This window comes from Macrotis lagotis, chromosome 7 (genome assembly GCF_037893015.1).
Source record: "Macrotis lagotis isolate mMagLag1 chromosome 7, bilby.v1.9.chrom.fasta, whole genome shotgun sequence".
Classification (NCBI taxonomy): Eukaryota; Metazoa; Chordata; class Mammalia; order Peramelemorphia; family Peramelidae; genus Macrotis; species Macrotis lagotis.
Window position 1 is genome coordinate 124,055,163 of NC_133664.1, and position 19,914 is coordinate 124,075,076.

Below are 19,914 nucleotides of genomic sequence, written 5' to 3' on the forward strand. Positions count from 1 at the left end.
ATGTGTCTTTTTGACATTTTCATTGGAGGATGATCATGGAATGAAATTATATAAACTCAGGAGTAGTGAGAAAACTGCACTCATATTATTGCTGCTTCTTTGCCTCAGGAATTTATATTGTTGTAGAAAGTTTGTGAAGTACTTTTTTGTGTTTGCCAATGTAGTATCACAAATATTGGACATCTATGCTCATGGGCCCAAATAGATACTAGGCCTTCATAATTCTCACTCTTGTTAGTTTGGGAGGGAGGGAGGTCACATATACAAATTAGCAAACCATGAATGGATGTGGGATCACATGAGACAACCAGGTTGTTTTATAGCCAGGATCATTGGGTCTGGAGTCAGGAATACCTAAATTCAACTCTATTCTCAGACACTGACTACCTGTGAGACTTTGAGCAAGTCACTTAACCTCTAGTATTAACCTTTCAGTTCCGTTAATTGAGTTCCCTTAATGGTTGAAAAGTCATAAACCAAATGTTTGAAACATAGGTGCTATAAAATATGATGTTGATGATGATGATGTTGATGATGTTGATAGTTCTGCTTCTATGAATATACATCAAAAGTCATTCATGATACATTGGAAAGAATATTGTATTTGGACCTAGAGAAACTGGATTCATATATCCATCTCTGATTACTGTGTGAACCTGGACAAGTCACTTAGGGCTCTCAGTTTCATTATCTATAAAAATAAGAAGTTGCATTAGATAGTCTTTGAGGTTTCTTCCATTTCTAGATTACAGATCCTATGACACTGTACAAAAGTCCCTTGTCACCCTGTCAAAGTTTTTGCATTTACTTCCTCCTTAGAGAAGGCTATGATGAGGGCCTTTCTTTAGTTTTTTTTTAACATTTTAAACAGTCCCAGCATTATTCACTTGCCATTCATTATTCTTCCAACATAACTGACCCACCTCTTTTCCAAACTCAAATTTCCATCATTGTATGAGAGACAATTGATCTACAGGAAAGAATCCTAATCTCATAACTAGACAGATGAATTTATAATTATCAGATGATGCATACTGCTTCTGTGATCCTGTTGAAATTATTTAAATTCTTTGTGCTCCTGACACCACAGGGAGATTGTAAGTTGTAGATCATTTACCAATCATCATTTATAGAAAGAGATACTTTACCATAGACTCCTTGCACCAAGGAAATTAAAGAAAAATCTCTTCTGCAATTTCTTACATTATAGGTCATCTCTGGAATTTGCAGCTACCTTTTTGTTCTCATTTGGTGTTTTCACTTTCCATGCATTGTTCAGAGACGGTGATGTAGCATGATTTTCAGTCACATAGCATCACCTGAAGAAGAATGTGAGAAACTTTATGGTGTGTATATGTATCTGTGAGGGAGCAGTCTGAAATAATAGAAAATGAAAAAAGTAATTTCCCAAATATTTTTGTCTTTTATCTTCTTCCTGTTCACTACTGAGTTCACTAAAGTCTTCCTAATTCCCAATAAAAATAATATATACAGAGCAACATATCATTGTATATGTAAGGTGCAAATAAAGTGTTGTGCAGTCAAAGAAACTGAGGAATTAAAAAAAGCTTCCTAGGTGTTTAACAGAATTCCATTTTTAAAAAACAGGCAAAAATTCAATAGCTTTTATATTCATGGAGGAATCAGTGAAGGAAGGAGGTTTTCCAAGCATAGAAGACAGTTTAATATACAAAGAATCTTTATCTAATTTACAGAATAGGAATACCATCTGTGCTTACTTCTTACAGATAAATATTGAAGAGAAAACCACCCTTGCCCAGCTTTTATAGTTTGTATTACAGGGTTTGTCCTTTAATTATCTAAAAGGTATTCATTTTACTATAATCAGGCACATATGTGAATATGTCCAAAGAATTATGTCATATTTGCAATGTAAGTAAAAATCACATGTATACAGTCAAGAAGACTAAAGAAATCTAACTCAGATCTTCAATAAAGCTGTACATTGTAAAATGTCTCCATAGTATTGTAAATTAAAATGTCACTCTTTCATATGCAGCATGTATTCTTCTTATTACTATATATATATATGTATATGTATGTATATGATCAACATCATTTTATATTTTGACGTATTCATAACTGTTTAATTACCTGGAATCCCCATAGCAACACAATGTATTGCCGTGTATTTTACTGGCCAATTATTCACTAATGGTTGGTATAATTACCAAGAAAACAGGTCCATAAGAAAAAAATGATTTGCTATCTTTCCCTTTCTAGCCCATTCATAAATCACTGTCTGGAATGAGTGTAAGTTTTCCCACTATAGTGCTATTGCTAGTGGGTTATGGCATTTTCAGAGTTTTAAATACTTCAGACACAAAAATATGTGCTTCAGTGGAGTTGACTGTATCATACAGGATGATAGAATTTTTGAGCTGGAAAGCACCTTAGAGATTGAGCCGACATATGCTAACTCTGCAAAGATGAACACAATTATTCAGTGTGACACTGGGTGAAGGCACATCACTGAAATATCCAACATTAAGGTAGGGCAAAGTATCATAATACCATCCTATTCAGAATGGACACAGAGAAGGAAATGAAGTGATGATTGCAGGCAGCTAGGTGACAGGACATTTTAGTTTAATGTCTCTGATATGTTTAGTTTGGCATAAAAAAATCAAATGAGTTAGCATATGTAGAGTACTTTGCAAACTTGAAGAAACTAGATAAATGTCAGCTATTATTAGATATTACTATTTGAGGCTGTGACTTCAAGCTACCTTTCCTTCCTTATTATTTTCACAAACTCTCCATTATACCTAAGTTATTCTTATTGTGCTTTATATATAATAATTCAACTTTCATTTCTGTGGTTTTGCCCTGGCAAAGTCACTATGTCTGTAAAATGCTCCCTATTCATCTTCATTGTTTAGACTTCCCAAGTTTCATTCAAGACTTAGTTCAGATCTTATCTACATGAAGTTTTTTCTAATCCTTTCACCAACAAGTACTCTTTCTCTCCAAATTTCTCTACATCTGCTTTGCACATAGCTCCATTGGTACATGTTGTCTTTTGTCCTTGAATTCCTAATGCTACATATATTGTAAGTGTAAAAGAGTACCTTGAAGGAAGAATCTGCATCAATTGATGTAGTGGCATATACTAACAATAATGTGATAATATTTATATTTTAACTAAAATTATAACATGTGCTCATAATTATTGTATGTAAAGTGCCTTTGCCCTGATAGAAGATATTTCTCTTAAAATGTTTAATATGAGAAAAATAATTGTGCATTAATTGAAACAAGTGATATTGTGGTCCTTCAAGTGAAAATGCTTGTTGAATGATAGTCAAGAAGCAAATTTTTCTGTTTAATAATTTAGTTTTGGTCATAATTGGTTCTTCCTATCTTAATAATTCAATAATATTATTTTCTTTTAGTAATAGTGAATTTTGGAATGCTATAATATCAAAGACAGATACAATACAAAGGGGAAGTACATGGTGGGTGAAAGTAAGTCTTGAAATATTGCCAAAGATGTTGTCTATGTAACAACTGGCACATAAGATATTTTTTAGAAAAGAATTAGGAAAGACTGTGGACAGGTTTAATTGCTAGAGATGGTAAGAACAGTAGATAGATGGTTTATACCCTACACTGTGAAATGTCAATAGACTCAGAGGCAACATGAAATAGAGAAATGATCACAAGACTTGCAATCCCAAAGACGTGGATTTGAATTCTACTTATTAGTTGTTGGGGTTTTAAACAAGTCACTCAACCTCCCTGGGCCTTACTCTGTAAAGTGAGGGGCTTGGATTTGATGATGATTACAGTCATTTCCTGCTCTAAATCTATGAAAGAGGAGGTTTTTCAGTACATTTGGAAATACCATAAGATTTAAGATTTTACAAATAAGGAAACTAAGACTCAAAAAATGTGAGTTATGTAAGGTTATAGAGGCAGAACCCATAAGAGATAGTGTTTTAAGCTAATGTCTTCTGATTCTGAAGCCACTATTCTTTGCACTGTACCACACTATTTTGTATGAGATTTAGGAGGGAATATGAAGGAGATGAATCATACAGAACAAGAAGGTACAAATGGATTGTGGTCTGATTCAATGGTAGAAATTTCTAGTTGGATGAGAACACAGATCCATTAAAATGTTATAGTATATTATATAAGAGATAGTGGACTATCATTGTAGAACATCCTTAGGATTACAGATTTAGAAGTGGAAGGGACCTTTGACTCAATGCAGCCATTTTGCAGATGAGGAAAATGAAACCCAGTGAGGTGCCATTGTTATAGAATTAGTAAACTATCAGATATAAGATTTGAACTTTGATGCTCTGGGGAAAAATGCACAGGTTAGAGGAAAACAGGAACTGTCATTATTTTCATGGAGCTTATAATCAGAGGACCTGCCATTTACTCATATTTAAAATGCAAAAAATATATGACCTCATTATAAATATAAATAACAGGCTATAAGTCAGAGGGTAGAAGAATCATCATGGACTAGTGGATCAGCAAGACTTTCTGGAGGTAGGTGCCATGAAAGGTGGATTTTAAAGAGTGGTTGGAATTCAACAGCTCTTAAAGTCATGAAGAAGGGCATTACAGAAAGAAAATAATGACCTCTGCAAGCATAATTAAAGGTAGTATAGAACTAGGTACTAGAGATGATACAGAAAAAAAAAAATGTGTAAAAAAAGAGTTTGGGGAATGTACAAAGGTCATTTCATTTATGACCTTGGTTCCTGGAGTTCATAGCTCTGCAGAAAGGACTCTTTTCCCCTAAGGAAACAATTAGAGTTGGTTTTCCTACTCAATTATCAAAAGTGCATAATGATTACCATCCTTCCATTCACTGATGCAAGCTAATTTAACAAAAACTGCTAGTTTTTCTCATGAGAATTCATAGATTTAGACCAACAAATTTCAGTTGGGTTTCTAACAAAAGCCTTAAGATTTCCTATACATCTTCAATTTCCCTTCAGTCCTTAAAAGAAAATAGCATGCTAGTAAACTACAACATGAGAGCATATTTGTCATGTATCACTTAGAAGCAGCTTAGTATGTGGTGGAACCCTGTACTTGAAATCAGAAGACATGGTCCCGTCTTAACTCAGACACCAGAATTGCATCTCTGAACTAATCCCTCCATCTTTCTAAACTTTGGTTTTCTTTACATGCAAAATGAAATTGATAATAATCAATAATCTACCTAATAAGGCTATTGAGAGGAAAGTGCTTTGTAAACCTTAAAGAGCATTATAAATGTGAGCTATAATGATTGATACTCAGGGGTAACTTGCTATGCAGAGGAAAAGGACTTTTGGAGAGAGAATTAAAGGCCGAAGAGGCCAAATTTTGCCTAATGGTTAGTGAACTGAGCTTGAAGAGCTGATGACCATATAAACTTGCATTCATTGATTGCCTAATGGAGTAGGTACACAAACAGACAAGTGGTCAAGGAACTCCTATTTAGCTGATCTCTGAAACTGGTTATCTGATACTGACTAAGTCACTTGCTGTTCCTCAAGCAATAATCTAAATCGATGATATAGAGCTGGCAAAATGGAGGGAGTCCTCTCCTGCCCCTCCACCCTCCACCCCACCCCACCAGAGTAAATCATGGATGCTATGTGTATTCAAGTAATAATGACCTTGTCCTTATATAGCATTTCAGTTTATCTTCCCAATAATTTTTAATGATTTTGTGTGAAATGTATGTGTATATATATATATATACATACATATTTATATACATTTCTACATACATATAGAGTATATAGAGTATATACATATATATGTATATATTTATATATACACATATGCATTGTATAAATGTTTATATGTACCCTGTGTGTCTATGTCTGTGTGTCTCTCTAGGTGTACATAAAACTATACACTCCTAAGAATATTTTCATATATTGATACACATTCACATACATACATATATGTATATGAATGTATCTTCATACATATGTACATATGTGTATGAGAAAGCAGTCTTATAACTTGTCTTACACAGAGTTACTTGCTGGATAGTTAAGCCTGGAGTTAGGAAGATTCTTCTTTCTGAGTTAAAATGTGACCTCAGATACTTACTAGCTGTGTGTCTCTGGGCAAGTCAATTAAGCCTGTTTACCTCAGTTTCCTCATGTGTAAAATAATCTGGAAAGGGAAAGGGCAAACCACTCCAGGATCTTTACCAAGCCAACCCCAAATGAGTTGGAAAGAAGCCACACACAAAAAAGGGATGAACAAATATTTATACTAATTACAGTTTGCAAAGAACTTTAAATTGATAAAACAATCCCCTCAGAGTTGGGTAATAAAAGTATCATCTACTTCTACTTTCCTTTGCTAGCCTATTTTTGGGTAAACTGAGACTCAAAACTAATAGAGATGTCAGAGATGGAAACTGAATTCAGGTTCAGACTAAAATTCTTTCTATTATAGAAATTAGCTGAATTAAAATAAGATCATGTGTACATCATGCCTATTAGGTATTTATATTTGGGGTGGGGTTCAAGACCTTGGTTATCCAATTTGTCTCAGGAATTGGGCAAATCATTTCACCACTCAGTCTCAATTTCTTCCTCTCTAAAATGAAGAAGCATTACCACCTAGCTTGTAAAGTTGCTATGACTTGTCTAAACTGATTGTAATTTTTAATACTAAGCTTAGAAAACAGAGACAGGAAAACCATATATATGCAATGACTAATACACTAATGAAAATGGAAAGCATAGCCACATACCATTAGAAACTGTTACAAAATTATGTCCTCGAAGATATAAATGAGATATACCTTTCCCTGCTTCTTTGTTAGTCGAAAGCCTTTTGATATATTGATTAGTGGTCATTTCTCACTCCTTCCTTTACAATTCCCTCTACCATTCCTTTAAACATTTTTTTAATAAGTGACTTTTCTTTTCTGGCATGGATAGGGGTAAAAGCTTATACTGGAAAATGCAAATAATGGAAAACCAAAAGATTTCAATATAATTTTATATTAAAACAAAGTAGCAAACCTAAACCTAAGAAGCACATGTATTTCTGTAAATATTGTGGAATTGGATCTTTCCTTTGAGACTCAATTGAACCTATCTTGATATATGGTCATGTATATGTATAAGAGAGAGAAGACTACTGCTTGCCTTCCAGGAAAGGCCTAAAGGGAAAGCAAAAAAAACAGAGCATCTGCTTGACACTTAGCTTATGATGGAGAGTCCCTCATAAGAAAGTAGAGAGAGAGAGGGAAGATAAGGTTGGAGAGGAAAGCAGAGAGAAAGAGAGATTATTTTTCATAAGATCTTATTCTTGTGAAATATCATTTTATATTTCTGATTTCATCACCTCACATATCAGTCTCCTTTTTGTTAGAATATCTTCTTGTTTCTCATCTCTCAAGGACTCGAGCCAATACCATACCATCTGCCTTCCAATCTCAAGGTCATAATGTTCCCTGACTTCTCTATTTTGCTTCCAACCAACTTTCTGGATTTTGCCACCATGCTTCAGCTACCAGTTCACCCTGGAGCTTCTCCCATTGTCTGGAATTTCCTCACCTTGAAACATCCATCTATCCCTATATCTTCTTAACCTGGGACATCCCTCCACCAGGCTAATTCACTTCATTTATTGTTGAATTCTAACTCCATTTTAAGGGAGAGACCAAAGCTGACTAACCATCATGCCCTTCCCTGGCTCTGCCTCTCATTTTTTTGGATTTTGATATCAAACTCACAATATGGGTACCTTTCAACTAACCTACTTTTCAGATCCCCTTTCTTTTTTTTCTTTTTTCATTACAATGTAAACTTCTATAGGCAAGATTATCTTTCTTTTTGCTTCTAATTACATAAAGTACAATATTTGCCACATAGCGAGTTGCCTTAATAAATACTTGTAGTCTTGCCTCATTGCCTTACATCCAATATTTGAGTTCAAGACAAGAGGTAATTGTGGAGTAAGTTCTTGAAGTGAGCATTCCATTAGTCATATGTTGGGGTGGTGTGGGGTGCAGGGGCACTTCTTGTCTATGTGTGAATTGAAATAGACAGTCCTTTTTGTTTCAGATTATGCAATTTTTAATAGGATGCATCCTTTTTTGTCTGGTTTCTTTAGCAAAGCTAATCTTACTCCCTTTATTGCTAACTCTTTTTATGGCTACTGTCAATTAGTGATGTACACTTACAACATATCTTAGAATTCTGGAGTTTATAGCTATAAGTCTTCTGAAGTACAGTTCTCTATTTTTACAGAGGATGAAACTGAGTGGTAAAGTGGTATACTGCAAGGTACCTGGGTATTTAGTAGGAGAACCTAGAAACAAATCTATTTTTTCTTTTTTTAAATCATGTGTTCTTTCCATTGTGCATCCACTTTGGGGATATCCCAAATTTTTTAATTTCCCACTGTTAGATCATGGGCATATACTTCAGTCTATCTTTCTCTCATAAACTCTCTAACTATCCCTAACAACTCTTAAGAGGACCAAATGGAGTGATATGTGCTAAACTGTATAAAATATTATATGAATGAATGGTTTTTACTAAAATGCTGATGTTAATATTATCTTGCTACACATATCTGGTTTTTTTTTTTTTTTTTTGCAAGGCAAATGGTGTTAAGTGGCTTGCCCAAGGCCACAGAGCTAGGTAATTATTAAGTGTCTGAGACCAGATTTGAACCCAGGTACTCTTGACTCCAGAGCTGGTGCTTCATCCACTGTGCCACCTAGTCACCCCACACTACACATATCTGTTATAAATACATATAGGTTTATTGTAACAATTAAGTATTGTTATAATTTTCATACTGCCTATAAAAGATTGTTACTACTAACTCAAAATATTTCAAAGGATATTATGAATTATAAGTTGTATGCCAATTTCATAGCTCCCGAGATGATGCTGTTTTAAAAGACAGGGAGTGGCAATTACAGCATGTGACACATGGGAGAGTGAATATTTAACTCTTTATCTAGTGTGCAATCCTATATAAGTAAAGCACTATATCGCATTTTGGTTATTAGTATGTCAGTTTAAAATGTATTAGTGAAATTTCATCTAATTATTGAACATACATTTTTCTTTCTTTTAACAAAACTTTAAGTGTTTTAATAGCTATTTTGTCTTTTTTTCTTGGAAGGAGTTTTATTTAAATCTTTTAATTCATCTGTTTTACTGAAATGTGTCTCCCTGATAAATGAATCTTTTTGTTGTAAAGAATCATTCTGCTTATTTAAGAACCATACAGACAATTATGGGTTGTATTTCTATGTCTCACACAGATACATTCAACAATGATGAAAATTTGCACATTCATAAAGTATCTTTGATATCACATCATAAAGTCATTTCTATTTGAGAGAGAGCACTATTGTCGTCTCAGTCTTCTGATGGAGAAAATCAAGGATTTTAAATGACCTACCTGTTGGTCCATTATGATTTTTTCTTTTCTTTTTTCTTTTATATACCAATGCCACCAATGAACTTTGCTGTTTTTTTTTTAACAAAACCATGTTTATTACGATTATCTTTTTCTTGGTATCGTCATTAAGAAGTTATAAAAAACCAAAAAAACCCAAAGGCTATTATAATAAAGGACTAAGAATCAGGAACACTATATACTGAGGCCTCCCTCCTTAACAGTGTTTCCAGGAGAGTTTTTAAGTTTCTAACTTACAGAGCAACTGCAAAGATGAAGGGAGTTTGAAGAATTTCCCATACATATGATATCATAGATCTGAAGCAAAAACAAAACAAAGAAGAGACATGGGTCCTCTCTATCTGTCTGCTCAGAGTTAGATGGGGTAGCTATACTTTTGTGGGATTCAAGATCCAGTTCTCATTTCTAATATATTTAATTTTAAAAATTAAAATAGAGTGATCAGACTCTGAGAAAATAATTCAATTCACAGTAGTCCTAAGTCCTGAGAATTTTAGTTTCAGCTTCAGAGGATGCCCCAAATTCAGGACTCATATACTAACAATAGAATTCCATGAAAATAGTCCTTTTTTAAAATTCTGAGCACTAAAATTAATTTCTAGAGGGTAATCACTTTTATGAAATCAAAGATTCATTTTAAGAATAACCATCCTAGATTCCTGTTTCTTATTTTACATGCTAACATTTGGTAACCACAAACATTATAATGATCATAATAGGAAGAATAACTCAGATCCATTGCTTGAAAATTTGCAAAGTGTTATAAAATGCTTATGGGGAAATACTGTAAGTGACTATTAAATAGGTTAGAGGCCTTTTAACTCCCAGAGTGAAACAGTTAAGTTCTTGTCATACATCTACATAATATAATGAGAGACACCTTATATGTTTTTATTGTTTATTTATTTATTTTTGTTTTTTTGACGCCTTATATCTGTTTAAGTATATCTTAACTATTTGATTTCTAAATTATTTTTAAAAACATATAATCATTTATTTATTTTGTTTTATTTTGTTTTATATTTGTTTTTTGGTTTTGTTTTCATGTTTCTGCAGGGAAATGAATCACTTTAATGCTTTTAAGTTTTCAAAATTATTTATATATTATTCTACTGCACAACAAAGCCTTAAGGTAGATATTATTATTGTCTCCATTTTATAGATAAGGAAAATGATAGAAAATAAAGTGACTTTCTCAAGATATCCCCATTGTCAAACTCGGACCTTTATAATTCCAAATCTAATGCTCTATCTCTTCCTTCATAATTTTTATTTTTTAATATAATAGATTATTTAATCCAAAAATATTTTTAAAAATGTCAAAGAAATTGGGTTTACAAATTATTTTCATCAGGTCAGTAGGTAGCAGAGCTTTTTTGATGCCTGCTGATAGATGAGTCAATTAAGTTTAAAGATAAACCCAGAGTGCAGAATTTAGATGTGAATCCAGCTCCAAATCCATGTTTGTTTGCTCATTCATGCTATCTCTTAGCTAGCTATTAGGGATAATACCACCTATGGCCATTCAAGCTGTCTACACTACAGACCAATGATATTGATGCTTACTATACTGGAGGAACCTTGGTATTAGATAGTACAATGTATTCATTGGTACAATGAAATCTGTCCACAGAAGATAAATAGAAAATCCATGGTAAATACCAGTCTTGAGTTCAATATAAGCCACAAAGAAATCCAACTAGATGAGCATTCACTTTTTGTACGTTAGTATAGAGAAAATAAAGTCACATTTGAAGTGGAGGGATTAAGACAATGAGCTTTACCACCTACTCAGAGCAGTTCTGATAGTGATTTCGACTTTCTGAACAGAGGTGAGGACCTCCGATAAAGCACTGGTTAGTTTGGCCAGAGATTCAAAAATAGTAAATAGCCTTTAAAAACAGCAGGTCAGTCATGGTAGAGGCCAAGTTTATAGTTGTCTCTCAGAGACCTGGAAGTTAGATTAAAAAAAAGGAAGATATTTTTAAAGCTGTAGTTAGAGCCAGCAACAAGTGAAAGGTCTGAACATTGTAGGGATTCAATTATAAAACCTCTGAGATCTCTTGCAACTCTTAACTGCATATTACAATATAAAACTGGTTGGATAATAAGTTAATGATGTCATGTTTCAAAATATTATTTTGGGCATTTAGAATGCAAAATCTATGCTACATAAAGAAATGTGCACTCTTTTCTGGATTGAATATTTTATTGCCCTTCGAGGTTTCCAGTACTGCCTATTTCTTCTTTCCAATTTTGTTCATTTAGTTTTTAGAGAAATTACCTAACTGTGATATTCACCATTTACTTTGTTATAAAGCAAAACTCTTTCCTGAATACAAAGTCAGATAGATTGTAATGCAAATTATATTGCATAGTCAAAAAGAACCTGCTGATTCACAATCATTTTATCTTTGATCACAAAGAATCACAAACTTTATATCTTTCATCAGAATACTTATATGGAATAAAATTGTTTATTAAAATTCTTTTCCAATTGTTTACAGGCAGTGCTGGCACGCCAGTCACTTTCAATGAAAATGGAGATGCGCCAGGACGTTATGACATTTTCCAGTATCAGATAAACAACAAGAGTACAGAATATAAAATAATTGGTCATTGGACTAACCAGCTTCACCTAAATGTAAGTATCTATGATAATTAATATTTTTCTGGTTTTATTCATTTAAAAAATCAATTTATAGTCTTACTTTATAGGTATGTTGTGCATTTTTCCAACTATGTAATACATACAATCCATTGCTCAGCTGGAGAGGCATAGCAGATGAGGACCTTTCCTTAAAGTATAGAAAAGTTGGGTTAGTTCTATGATTGTGGACAAGTCCTTTAACTTCTTTCTGGTTTTCTAAGAATAAATTGCAGACTTGCCAATGTGTATTGGTGGGGAAAGTTTTTGAACTAGTAATTTTCTTACCATGAAATCTCTGATCCAAATATTAAACAAAAAAGTATCTAAGAGGTCTTCTGTCCTCAGTTTCCATTAATGATCATATTCAGACCCTGCTACACTAATTTCTGATTCATGAAGAAATCACTGTGTTACAGGCCATATTTCTGGCCTCATTTTTTTTTTTGATTTGGGGGTAATGGAATATATATTGTAATTCTTTATTATTATACTTATTCCCAAATATAATTCTCTCTCTTGATTTTGAATGTTTATTAGTGTAATCACTTGCATATGCTGGGGCAGAAATATAGGAATGGGATGGAATGATATTCAACAAGAAGTCTTTGGGGGTTATTTGTCTTTGTTTTTCACATCAGTTTTGCCTAATGCCATGGTAATAGGTAAAAAAAGAGGATGAAAGGATAAAATAAATATCCAATCTTCTGGCTTATAATGCTTTTATTCTTCCAACTCCCCTAATATATAAGTATATTATATTTATAATCCTATATAGGGTTATATAAAATAAAAGCGCACACTTTCACATGATCTTTTTTTTGCCTTTTCAGTGCTGCAGAAGCAAAGTGAATACTTCCTTCTAATTAAGGAAAAATAAACCATGCATTGGCAGTTCCAATTGCAATCTTATCCTTCATTATATAGTGTCCATACTATAGAAACTTTATGGTCATTAGAGATGACCAGGAAATCAATAAGGATTTATTAAGTACCTACTATGAGTCTGTCAGTGTGCTAGACTTTGGAGAATACAGTCCCTATCCTTGAAGAATGTACTTGCTTAGTAGGAATGATGTAGTTTTTTTTATGATGAAATGCTATTAAGTCGATTTAAAACTGTCTAGGAAACAGTAATAGCCAATGCATTTTTTCACCCTAATTTAAGTGTTTTTCCCTTTCTATTTGATCTTGAAAGGCCCCTCATAATACAATAATAGCACTCTTCATTTCCCTAAAGGATAATTAAGTAAATTGTGAATCTCTTGGCTAGAAGGTAAAACAAATAAACAAACAAAAATAAGAATTGAGCAGTAGAATACTGTGAATGATTTAACTCTAAAAATTTTCAATTCATTTATGCTTTGCTTACATTTGAATACCAGCAAAGAGGTTGATTTGGTATTATAATACATTCTTCAGTTCTGCATGTCCAAATATGCTCATTGAAGTGATGTATTTATGCAATGTATTTATCCAGAGTTCTCATCAAAGAAGCCGATGATAAGCAATAACAAAAACAACACTGGAGTATTTACAATTTATTGCTCCTTTGAGATGACTTCACAATAATTATCACAGTACTGCATTCAATAATGCATAAAATTGACTTCCCTTCCCAGCCACTGCTGTGTGAAACCACCTCACCACAGCTCAACAGTCAACTGTGTATTTATTGAAGGCTGGAGATGTTTCACTTCTTTGTCTCCCCCTCCACAGCCTCCCCCTTTCCAGGGACCAAAACCAAAAATCTCCTGAAACACAGATTATTAATAATGTACATTCTTGCTGTCATTGTGTGATAATAACAGTCTTTTTAAAAAAGTATTTTGAAAGTGAACAAATGAAAAATAAAAAAAATAACAGGAATAAGAATATGTATCTACTGAATTATAAAAAAAAGAAAGATATGAGACTTCTTTCAGATGGATTCACCTGATACAAATGAGTGGTGTGTAAAATCAGCTGAACCTTCACTGCTGCTCAGCAATCCATTTACTTAATTCTTACTAATTTTATATCTCATTTCTTACAGAGACTATTCCAAGACTTTCCCTCTCCCTTAATATCCTGACCTAAATCCTCTCCCTCCGAATTTACAAACAAACATGTAAATTACTCTCTCTTCTTCATTGAAAAGACTGAGACCATCATGTCTCAGCTTTTTGGCTCCCTTTTAACTTCCTCAAAACACAGCATTATTGGCTCCTGTTCTCCTTGTCATTGTACAGGAGGCTGTACTCTTGCTGCTTCCGAAGACCTGTGTCTATCTCTAAGACTTCTGGAAGTGAAAGTCTTTCCTTTACAGACCTCCAATTCCTTTTCCATTGACTACAAATATAATGACCAACATGCTTATAACTCTCTATTATTTTTTTCCCTTTAAAGCCCTTGACTCTCTAACCAAATACCATTTATTTTTCTGTTCACTGCTAAACTTCTTTATTGACTTGTCTACAATTGGTGTCTCTATTTGTTAACCAACCAGTCTTTTTACCACTTTTTATAATCTGATTTCCATTCAAATCTCTCTATTGACAAGATTTTCTCTAAAAATGACAAGGGACCTGAAAGATTGATCAATGGAGAGTATGAATAAGTATCAAGTATCAATTAAGGTAATTCGTCCCTCAGTTACTACAAGAATAGTGTCTAGAGGTTCACAAGTAGGGATAATTTCCTTCCTATTTTTAGTTTAAAAAGATGTGTGGATTCATTTATTTCACATATTCATTAACTTATCAATTTTTATTTTCTCGAATACCTAAATTTCCTAATTTCATTTGCCCTCTTATATTTTTTTTCTTTTGGAGCATTGTAGAACATTTTATTCATATTTCTATGATAAAATATAAAATTTCTCTTTATTTTTTATTTTTAACAGAAAAGAATTATTTATAAAAAGAAATTTAAAATAACACTAAATGGAGTTATATGATCTATAACATATAACTTGTTTTTAAGACTTGTAAAATATGATAATAGATAATTTAATTAAATATATAGTGAACTAGGAAATATCTAATCTTAATTTTTTTTTGTTTTTGCTTTTTGTCTAGGCTTAGATCTGTCAGTATTGCTTCTTAGTTTTAAAACAACCCCCCCCAAAAAAAGCAGAGGGTCAAGAAATACTTTTTGGGATACTCATAAAATGTTAAAAGTTTTTGTTCATTTGTGAATAGGTGTCTTTATAATGTTTTCAATAGTGCTGGAATCATATGATTTCATTTGTGAGTAGTGACTATCTGATACTATGCTGGATTATGTATTTACTTTTTGTTTAGGAGAAGTCTATTTGGTTTAAAAATCAGTTTGTTTTTCATTATTTCTAGAATCTCAGCTTCTTTTATAATTGTCAAACTGCATGTAGCTTAAAACAAACATCTAGTTTTACATAAAAGACCATCATCTTTAAAGGAATCCCATACTTCCCTTGTCGTAGTCTGAAAGACAATAGCAGTAAAACATCTTTGGGGATAGAGTCATAAAAACACTGCAAATATCCATAATCTTGACTTTTAATTCAAAAAGTAGAAAATGCACTGAAAAATATGTGTCATGTTGTCATGGAATCTTCAAGATCATACTTATGGAGATGGGTGTCTTTTATTTCAGACTAATTTCATCTGTTATCCAGGAATTTGCTCTAACTTGTAGAGTAATAGATAGTAAGTTGACATGACTTAGAGATCTACCCCCCTCCAAGCATATGAGCAGTTAGGAATTCAAATTTATGTAAAAGAGCAATGTGAGGAAGATCAAAATGGGAATGAATCACTGCAACAGCAATAGAGCTGGAGACTAGTAGGGTAGAGAGAGGCTGGGCAGAAAACACCAATCATGAGATCATCATTTCCAAGGCTATGCTTGTTGGATTCACCCCAACTAATACATAATATGTCATTATTTAAAACTATCAGAAACTTCATTCCAACTCTACCTCCCTTTACATTTTTTAATTAAATAAATATTTTATTTGTTTTCCAAATATATCCAATTGTAGTTTCTACCTATCACTTTTTGGTAAAGTTTTGAATTTTACACTTTTTCCCCCATCCTCGCTTGCCTCCCCACTCTGTCCTGCAGAAAGCAATCCCATAATCTTTATACTGTTTCTATGCATTGATTGAAATCGAATGTGAGAGAACAAACATATCCTTGAGGGAAAGATAAAATATTAGAGATAGCAAAATTATGTAGTACTTAAACCAACTTTTTTAATTGAAGATAATAATTTGTAGTCTTTGTTTAAATACCACAGTTCTTTCTCCAAATACAGATAGTATTCTCCATCACAGATCCCCTAAAATTGTCCCTAATTGTTTCACTGATGGAATGAGCATGTCTATTAAGGTTGATCATCAACCCCATGTTGCTGTTAGGGTGTACAGTTTTCTGGTTCTACTCATCTTGCTCAGCATCAGTTCATGCAAGTCTTTCCAGGCTTCTCTGAAATCCCATCCCTCCTGATTTCTAATGGAACAATAGTGTTCCATAGCATACATACACCACAATTTGTTTAGCCATTCCCCAATTGATGGACATTCACTTTATTTCCAATTCTTTGCTACTACAAAAAGAGCTGCTATAATTATTTTTGCACAAGTGATATTTTTACCATTTTTTCATGATCTATTCAGGGTATAGATCCAGTAGTAGTAGTATTACTGGGTCAAAGGGTATACACATTTTTATTACCCTTTGGGCATAATTCCAAATTGCTCTCCAGAAAGGTTGGATGGGTTCACAGCTCCACCCACAATACATTAGTGTCCCAGATTTCCCACATCCCTTCCAACATTGACTATTGTCCTTTCTGGTTACATTGGCCAGTCTGAGAGGTGTGAGGTAATACCTGAGAGATGCTTGAATGTGTATTTCTCTAATCAGTAATGATTTAGGACAATTTTTCATATGACTATGGATAGCTTTGATTTCCTCATCTGCAAATTGCCTTTGCTTATCCTTTGATCATTTGTCAATTGGGGAATGGCTTGTTTTTTTTTTAATAAATTTGACTCAGTTCTATATATTTTAGAAATGAGTCCTTTGACAGAAACACTAGCTGTAAAAATTGTTTCCCAATCTACTTTATTTCTTTTGATCTTGGTTACAGTGGTTTTGTTTTGTTCAAAAGCTTTTTAATTAATGTAATCAAAATTATCCAGTTTGTTTTTAATGATGTTCTCCATCTCTTCCTTGGAAATAAACTGCTTCCCTTTCCATAGATCTTACAGGTAAACTACTCCTAGTTTTCATAGTTTGCTTATAATATTGATTTTTATGTATAAATCCTGCATCCATTTTGATCTTATATTGGTATAGGATGTGACTTACTTTATATTTGAAGAAATTGATGCCTAGAAGATCATAAAACTTGTCCAAGGTCACTCAGGTAATTAGACAGCAGAACCAATATTTGTATTTATGTCCTCTGACTCAACACTCTTTCCATAATTCTACTTTATGCCCTTCCAAACTTATGCTTCAATTCAGTTACTTTTTTTTCTCTTGCTGCTCCTGTCAGGGGACACTTCACTTCCTTACTCTGAACATTTTTCTGACTGTCTTCCATTCCTGGAGTTTCCTTCTCTCTTCATCTTTTCCCTTTCAGATTTCTCTGACTTCCTACAAGTATCAGATTAATTTCCACCTTTTACAAGAAGCCCTTTCTTATCTTTAATTAGTCCTATATAGATCTTATTTGCACATTGTTGTTGCTTGTATATAATCCCTCCCACTGAACCATGTACTTCTTTGCATTCAAAAATATTATTCTGAGAAAAGTTCCATTGGCTTAACCATTGTTTTTGTTACAAAAAAGTGTTTCCCCTTTTCCCTTCTCAATCAATCAATCAATCAATCATTATTAAGCACTTTCTTTAAATCCTGAACACAGTTTAGGGAATACAAAAAAAGGAGCAAAAGACAGTTCCTGTCCTTACAGAGCTCACAATATAATGGGGAACACAGCAAATATATAAATACTAACAAGCTAAATGCAGAATACACAGGAGAAAATTAACAAAAGGAAAACACTAGAATTAAGAGGGTTTGGTAAGGGCATCCTAAAGAGGATGAAATTTTCACTGTGACTTAAAGAAACCCAGATAAGTCAATAGATGGAAATTAGGAAAGAGAGCATTCTAGGCTTTGGGAACAGTCAGAAAAAATGCTTAGAACTGAGAGGAGTGTCTTATTTGTGTAATAGCAAAAGAGGAGAGTGTCACTGAATCACTGAATCCATGGTGGGGGTAAGATGTCAGATTGAAAAGGTAGAACGGGCCTAGGTTGTGGAGGACTTTAATATTTGATCCTGGACAAGAGATCACCTAGGTAACACAGCCAATAGAGTGCTGGGAATGTAGTCAGAATAACCTCTTCTTTCTGAGTTAGAATCTGGTCTAATATTAACTAGCAGTGTGACCATTTAACTCTTAATTTTTGGCCTCAGTTTTCTGCTCTATAAAATAAACTGGATAATGAAAGAGCAATCCACTACAGTACTTTTGTGAAAAAACCCAAACAGGACAACTTGGACACTACTGAACAACACTAACCTGAAGATTAAAAGGAGACACAGAATTTATTTGTAGGGAGTGACAAACATGTATTTCAGGAAACTCACTTTTGTGACTAAATGGTGGATGGATTGGAATGGAGAGAGATTTGAGACAGAATAGTCAATAGCGCATTGTAATTTTCAACATGGGAGGTAAAGAGGACCCATGCCAGAGTGGTTGCAGTGTCAGAGAAAAGGGGACATATTTCAGGGATGTTACAGAGATAAAATGAATAATCCTTAACAACAGATCAGATTGGAGGGAAGGGTGGCACAGTGAAAGACAGTGAAGAGTCAAAGATGACAAGGATGTAAGCATAAAACGATTGGAAGTATGGTGGTACCCATTATAATAATAGGGTAGGTAGAAAGGGAAGAATATTTTGTGGGGGGGGAGATAATAAGTTAGTTTTAGACATGTTGAATTCATGATTTTTATTGCATATACAGTTTAGAAGGGTCTGAAAGATAGTTTGGTATATGAGATTGGAGATCAGCAAAGTGTTTTAAACAGGTATGAGAACCATCAACTTTGAAATAGAAGTTAAATATATTGGGTATGGTAAGATTACCAAATAATATAGAGGGAGAAGAGGATAACAGGGTTCAGGACAAAAATCCTATGGGAAAACTGTATGCTTATTAACTGGCACCATCTTGATCAGGCTTTAATCCCCTTATGCCTGGAATATTTCAAAAACCCACTAGTTGATGATCCTACCTCAAATCTTTCTCTATTCTTGACCATCTTCTACTCTGGTAATAATTAAATCTACCTAAAGTGTCGATCTGACCCTGATATTTCACTATTCAATAATGTCCAGTGTCTCCATGTCTACTTCTAGGATTCATTTTCAGGATCCAATATAAAATCCTCCTTATGGCATTCACAACTCTTCAGAGGGGTGGCTAGCTGGAAGAGTGGATAGAGCAGCAGCATTGGAGTCAGGAGTAGCTGAGTTCAAATCTGACCTCAGACACTTAATAATTACCTAGCTGTGTGACCTTGGGCAAGCCATTTAACCCCGCTGCCTTGAAAAATCTAAAAAACAAAAACAAAAACAAAACTCTTCAGAACTTGACCCATTCCTATGTTTCCAGTCTATGTAAACTTTGCTCCCTTTCATCTACTCTCCTTTCCAATGACAATGGTCTTCTTATTATTCCTTTGATAAGACATTCCCTGACATGCCTGGCTACCTGAATGAATTCAAACATTTTCCCTATCAAAACTTTTGTGAGTAGAGACTCTCTCATA

At 33.6% G+C, this 19,914-nt stretch overlaps 1 protein-coding gene across 1 annotated transcript in view; it reads left to right on the forward strand.

Annotated features, from left to right (window-relative positions):
- GRM8 (glutamate metabotropic receptor 8) overlaps nt 1–19,914 on the forward strand; it is a 959,071-nt gene that overhangs the window by 707,004 nt on the left and 232,153 nt on the right. The window contains exon 8 of the mRNA XM_074193782.1: nt 11,955–12,091. Coding sequence (XP_074049883.1) covers nt 11,955–12,091 — 137 coding nt within the window. The remainder of the gene's footprint in view (nt 1–11,954; nt 12,092–19,914) is intronic.